The sequence below is a fragment of the Nuphar pumila genome, chromosome 3, assembly GCF_984573655.1.
Source record: "Nuphar pumila chromosome 3, dmNupPumi1.hap1.1, whole genome shotgun sequence".
NCBI lineage: Eukaryota > Viridiplantae > Streptophyta > Magnoliopsida > Nymphaeales > Nymphaeaceae > Nuphar > Nuphar pumila.
Window position 1 is genome coordinate 7,624,412 of NC_143251.1, and position 6,869 is coordinate 7,631,280.

Consider the following 6,869-nt stretch of genomic DNA (forward strand, 5'->3'; position numbering starts at 1 on the left):
AATACACGATTTTTCACTATAAATAGCCATTTAAAATGTAAATATCGTGTTTAAATAGCGGTATTTATGTTTTTTTCATAAATCTCGTGATATTTTAAAAATCTCGCAAGAAATTGCTGTTTTAAACTTTCAGGCAATATCTCACAATATTATCGCAAGATTTTCATAAATCTCGTGATATTTGTTAGAGGTTCCAAGTGATTGGTCAGGATAATACCAACATGGGCATGTTCAATATCCAAGTACCATGGTTGTTGAAAATCAAATTGATCTGTCCACAATACATACCTCACAGGTTCTTCACCACTGTGTTTCATATGCAATGTACAAATCCCACAAGCATGGAAAATCCCAGTGGTCTGAAATATAAAACTTTTAATTCATGGGGAATTACACGAGTACTTATGACAGAACACTTCAGTCGATCTTTTCTGCAGTACAGGATCAGAAATAACTTGAGGGATGAAATCTGGTTGTATGTAACTCGACAGCAACGCTGAATACAAGTCATAGCGAGCAGTCATGTGAAATCCCCACTTGTCTTTCAGCTGTCTTCAAAGTTTGAGATCCATTTCTGCAATGATCAATCCATCCTGACATCTGGAAAGGCATGGAGTGCAGGAAGCATCAGGAGCTGAAAAATAGCTGGAACCATAAAAATGTCCAAAGTGGGTGTGTTGAGGCTTGCCATCCCCTGAAGTAAAGGGATTTGGAAAGATCTCGGTGCCAACCCTGTTAATTGATCCAACAAAGTAACTGTTTGCGATGGCCGCATTGTGTGCCTACATATAATTCAGATGGAAATTCAGCTATAGATTCACTGTTATCTAATAATTAATTATCAATAGAACTGCTATATCAACAAAAGCGTTTCCTTTCATCTAACCAAGTAAATGAGTAATCCTAGTGAAATGTGGCTCACTGGGAGCCTTGAATTAATTCATCTACTAAAACCAATCATATACAAACGCATGCATTTCTAAAGTTGCATCTAGCAGAAATAAGATCAACTTTTTGCATCAGCATAACTTGTGAAAACAAGATTGGGACCAAGTCTCCTGATGAGCAAGGAAGCCCTCATAAATTAAAATTTGAAAAGATAAGGAGAAAAACAGGAAATTCAATAAATGTCTTATCTCATAGACAGATATGAATTTTCTGAAACAAATAGAAACTAATTTGCACTTGGTAGAGTGACTGTTAAAGATACAGCTGTCTAATTGGGGTATAAAACTTAACCCTGTCTCTGGTTTTTAAGCACCTCGGAAGAACCGATTGTGATCAGACAACTGAATCTAGGACAAGCAACCTCAAATTGCTAAAGGCTAGCTTTCCCAAAGTCAATCGAGGAAAAAGAAACGGCATTTCCCATAGTTTGATTGCAGCTTCAAACCTTGGCTTAGTTCACAATTTAACTATGATGTTTGTTAGTGGACCTGTGTCTGGTTACCATGATCTCAGTGGTAATTTATATCCACCATTTGAGGCCCCAAAAAATCAAAATGAAAATTCTAACAAATAGAAGTATCCACAATGATACAGTTGCAATTAATTTGGTCAAGATGTGCATGCAGAAGACAGACGTGTGATATAAAGATAAATTATTGAATGCAATTTAAAAAGCACAGTTACCTCAATAGGCCACATTGGTTCGCTGAGCTCCCCAACAGTAGCAGATGGGTTGAATACAATCTCAGCGCCATTCAGTCCAAAAGCTAACCAATTTAAAGGATGATGCCTGCCGTAACAAATATTCACTGCAATCTTTCCAAAAGCAGTTTCAAACACAGGATGCCCAGTATTTCCTTCCATGTAGTAGGTGCTCTCATTGAAATCCCCAACCCTTGGAATATGATTCTGCAGTAGTTCCAACGTGTGAGTTTCATCAGGTAGAAGGATTCAATAATACAGAAATGGCTATAAAGTTGACCTGCATAACAAAATATATTCTTACCTTGAGATGTTTTCCAATTATGTTCCCATGATTTCCAATCACAACAGCAGTATTCCAAATCGTTTCTCCATGTGTCATATCCCTTTCCAGAATTGAGCTGATTATAACCATGTTATACTTTTGTGCAAGCTTCTGCAGGAACTGGGTCGAATCTCCATCAACAGGCTCAGCAAATTCACACCATTTCTTCTCTCTAGTGCAAAATGCAAATGGCATCATCCAGGCCTCCTGAAATTTCATCCATAAAATGTCACAGAAGTGACATGCTATACAGATAAAATTATGTCTGTACCAGATATCAATAGAACAGCTCACTGCTTATAAAAAAAAAAAAATAGAACTCACTTGTAAGCACAACATATTGACTCCAGATTCACCAGCTGCATCAATGATTTGATTTATTTTCTTCATTATGGCCAACTTTTGCTCTGCAATAGGTGCTGTTGTTGGAAGGACAATAGAGTTTTGGACAAGACCAACTCGAAAAATTCTGGGTTCACGCAACATCTCTTTGTCCGCACTGAAGCTAAATGCCTAAAAGGCTTAAGATGAAAGATATCCTGTTATCATAAGATAAAACATACAAGAAAAGAAGAACAGCCCAACAGAGTGCAATGAAAATTCTGACGCATTAAATCTAAAACATACAAAAACAACTTCATAATCAAATGCCACCACTAGTCGGTCAGTCTTATTGGTAAATCAATCCCATAATCTGTTATCTAGTTGGTACTTCTTAACTAAGAACTTTATGTGAAAAGATCAATTACTAACTACCAGTTATCAAGAAATTAATCTGAAAAGTTTAATTACCAATTGTTACTTATCAAAATGAGTAAACTACCTAACGATCAGATCCATAGGGTTCCGCAGACATTCAGATTTAGAAATCTCCAGTAAAATTAAAATCTGAAATTTTATGACAAAACTAAATAGAAAAATTGTAGGAACTACTTCCGTGTAAATTTTGATATTATTTCTCATACAGGAAAAGAGTGGGATAGGCTTAGAAGCAAATGACAACTTCTGAAACTCAATTCTCAAAACACGTTACAATCATTTGCTCAAAAGAGCAAGAATCAAATACATCGACCAACGTGAGATTTCCATCTGACCTTTAAGTTGAAACCAAAATTCAAGGAAGCTCGGGTTGCAGAGTCCGGCAAACTGATTGGCTCCACTGCTTTTCCACAATTCAACCCCAGAAGCAAACGGCTAACCTCCTGTGAAGAAACCGACAAACAAAAGTACATAAAAATAACTATCTATTTTCCAGGAACCCAATTACCAACTTGTGGGTATACACCAATTACGCATACAGTAAATGAAATTATCGATACCATGTTAACCAAATGGATGAAACTCATAGCTTATGGATTAAATTCGTGATTTTGCTCGAGGGAATACCATTAAAATAAGTATAATTATAACCAAATGGATGAAAATAATAGCTTATGGATTAAATTCGTTATTTTGCTCGAGGGAATACAATCAAAATAAGTATAATTATAACCAAGTGGATGAAAATCATAGCTTATGGATTAAATTCGTTATTTTGCTCGAGGGAATACCATCAAAATAAGTACAATTATATTTCTCATACCAATAAGAAATCATGAAGAAACATGCAATTCGTGAAAGATCATAATGATAGACAAATGGTCTTACGATTCCCCAAAAAATCCACTTTTTTCTAAAATTAACTGATGAGCGAACTCAACGAAGACCATTTCAAATTGTTCTATGAATATAAAGAAAACCCACCTCGAGTTTTCCGATTGGTCTTTAACGTTTCAGCAAAAGGAATAAGAAACTAATCTAGCAAGACAATGATGCATATCTCTCTCTCTCTCAAACCTGGAATATCTCTGGTTTGAGATTGGCTTGAAGGAGTTGGTGGAGGGAATCGTAGACGTGGATGGAGCCGTCTCTGAGGGGGGACTTCTCCTGGTTGGGTTGTTCTCCTCCTTTCTGTTCTTCCTCCTCTGCACCAGCTTCTCGTGCGACAGCGCCAACCATTTCGCTCGTCCTTCGTAGCTTGCCCACCTACTTCTTGGCACAGATAAGCAACTCTTCGCACAGTCGACTTTTATACCGCACCCAAGATTCCGGCCACCGAGGATCCCACAAAACGACGGCAAACGTGAAACTTTTCCTGCAAAAAATAAGAAAAGACGGCTTATCAAATATTTACAATTGATCCTCTAACGAATTTCAAAATTTACAAACTGCCTTTTTTTCTTGTGAGGGGCAATTAAGATCTGGTAAACGAGTCGAACGAATCGAACATAACGTATTTAAGCTCGGTTCATTTTTGTAGCAAATTCATCCCAGCTCAAGCTAATGACAAACCTGAGCTAAAAGCTAAACAAGCTGAACTCAAACCGCTTCATTAAAATATATATTTTTTAGAATAAAAGTAATAAAATTTTGATTTTTAAACTTATTAAAGCAAGTTCAAAGCAAAAACTGTTATTTTATAATTAACAGTAAGTAATTAATCTTTTTTTTATAACCAATAGAAAACCACTTCATTCCCTGAGTTCATTGGCGTAAAACTCCGGGTTTCCTTCACCCACCAAGGAATGCGCAATCGCTAATTGTCATCCTAGCGGATCACTTGGACGTGTGGCACATCTGTTTTGATGCTCAAGTTCTCTGTTTCATGATAGCTCCAATTAGATTGATGAGTAGCTCCTCTTATTCCCTAAAAATCACTCTTTGGATTGAATAGATTCGATGAAAAACCTTGATTACTATTTCAACAAGTTTTGGTACAACATGAGTCATCCGTTTTTTATGGATCTAAATATGCATTTAAAGACAAAAAAATACTTCACCTAATTCATGGTTTCTAGGAACCCGAGCCAAACCAAATCCTATAGGGTTTGGGTATGATGATAAATAATAAGACCCAATTAAGACCCGGGTTTGGATGAAAGTCCGATTAGTACATGGACCCGAGTATAATTTGTGAAATTTTATACCAGACCACTCGTCTCGAGTTTCAATGTAAAAATGATAAAACAATATGGTTTTACCGAGTATGGTTTGGGTTTGGTTTATATAGTTTTTATTGGGTTCAAATATGTTTTTTTTATTGAAAAATGATTGTACTGTACGGGTAATTTGATCTAATTTTTTAAAAATCCTACAATTTTTTATATTCTTTCGATATCCAAAATCATAAATATTTGATATCGTCAGGGCACTTTTATCCTTTGCAACTGTGAATTTATGCAATTTTGTAATAAAATTATATAGTTTGGCGGCTATGTCTAACACCAACTTAAGTCTAGAATCATAGGTTTTTTTATGCAAATTTAGATCTCACAAACTCACATAAATTTAATTATGAAATATTGATGAAACTGAAACCACCAAAATCATAAATATAATACTCTTTCGCATATAATAAAAAATTTCGTACACAAATATTTGCGAAACACCTCTCATAAAGTTATTTTTGAGAGGTTTTTGCAAATAACACACTGTTTCACATATATCACAAAATCACATAAATTTTTGCATAATCTAGATTTATGTTGTAGCACTTAATTCTTTTCAACTCGGATAACGAGCACTGTGTTCTTTGGTAAATGAATATGAAGGAAAATAACTTCATGTTATATAATTTCATGCCAAACACATATTTAGCAAATAAAAACCTCCAACAAATAATATGATAACATAACTTATTCAATAATATTTTTTTTATATGTTTGTTATTTTCTTTTGTGTTTATATTTATTATCTCATTTTCGTGTATATTGTTGTAGGTTTTTTTTTTTTGTGCAATTTGGGTTCGATTGTTATAAAGATTGGATGACGCAAAGAATAGAGGGTATTTCTCAATAAGAGAAAGACTAATTGCTTTGCATCTGTTTGCTAATTCATTTCGTACATGTGCATGTTTTTCAGATGATATTTTAAATTTTATATGTATGACAATGGTATATTTGTAATATAATATATACAATACTTGGGCAAAAACTGGAGTTTGAACTTCATGCAGGTATGTGTTTATATGTCAGTTGTTCACTACTTTGAGTTGTTTGCTGTAGTTAATTGTTTACTAATAAAATATTATTTTCAGTAATATGTTACAAATACAAAGAATCATATAATCAAGTTCTACAAGCACATGAAGAAAAAAGCTTTCAAGGGTATGAAAGACAATAAAAAGATAGAGACATCGGTTAGAGAGGTACCGAAAAAATTTGTCCAACTAGTTGAGTTGTGGACAATTATGTACCTTTGTAATAGATCAAGTTAAACTTACAATTAATTGGATATTAAGTTGAACTTTGTAAATGAATGGATTAAGTTAAACTTTAACTATAGCTTTGTAATGAAGCACATGAGTTGAATATAACTTTGTAATTGTTAATGTGACGCCCCAAACCCTGACCTTGTAAAAACCTTTGATTTTTGGGCAATTTTTTTTTTGTAAGAGTTTAAAACAGATAGCGGAAGTGCAAAGGGGTAAGCAAAGGCCGCAAGTCTGAGCGGGCCACAGTAAAAGATACAAACCACATGTTCATTCCAAATACATATAATATCAGAGTTTTACAAAATGAGACTAAAAACACCCATACAACGAGTCTCTCTCAAAATGAGAGGAAAACTCCCCTCAAACCCCAAAACAAGACACGGACCAAGATCTGCAGCTAAGTGTGGGTCTCAAGTCTCCAACCGTACACCGTCGCATCGCCACTGCGCCTACTCATCACCTGTATCCCCATAAAACGGGGTCAGAACTCTTGCGAGTTGGTGAAGAACAACAACATTGCATATCCATTTTATCCAGAAAAGGCACATATCATGCAACAGGTAAAGTGACAGATATATGTGCAAGTGTCAGGTAAGTGCTCGTGCTAGAAGACTGTAAAACTACAAGTAATAGTATGACAAC

At 35.0% G+C, this 6,869-nt stretch overlaps 1 protein-coding gene across 1 annotated transcript; it reads right to left on the reverse strand.

The window, feature by feature from the left end:
* Window positions 1-339: 339 nt before the first annotated feature.
* LOC149841815 (beta-ureidopropionase-like) lies at window positions 340-3,973 on the reverse strand. The gene is made up of 6 exons (XM_090000527.1): window positions 3,812-3,973; window positions 3,070-3,177; window positions 2,300-2,488; window positions 1,955-2,182; window positions 1,633-1,857; window positions 340-782 (listed from the first exon to the last, which is right to left on the reverse strand). The coding sequence occupies exons 1-6, from the start codon at window positions 3,971-3,973 to the stop codon at window positions 555-557; spliced, it is 1,140 nt and encodes a 379-aa protein (XP_089856653.1). The 3' UTR covers window positions 340-554.
* Between the last annotated feature and the right edge of the window lie 2,896 nt (window positions 3,974-6,869).

Coding starts and splice junctions, on each gene's coding strand:
- LOC149841815 (XM_090000527.1), bottom strand. CDS start 3,973: ATGGTTGGCGCTGTCGCACGAGAAGCTGGTGCAGAGGAGGAAGAACAG. Junction 3,178..3,811: donor TCAAACCAGAGATATTCCAG/GTTTGAGAGAGA, acceptor GTTTCTTCACAG/GAGGTTAGCCGTTTGCTTCT. Junction 1,858..1,954: donor TAATTGGAAAACATCTCAAG/GTAAGAATATAT, acceptor GAACTACTGCAG/AATCATATTCCAAGGGTTGG.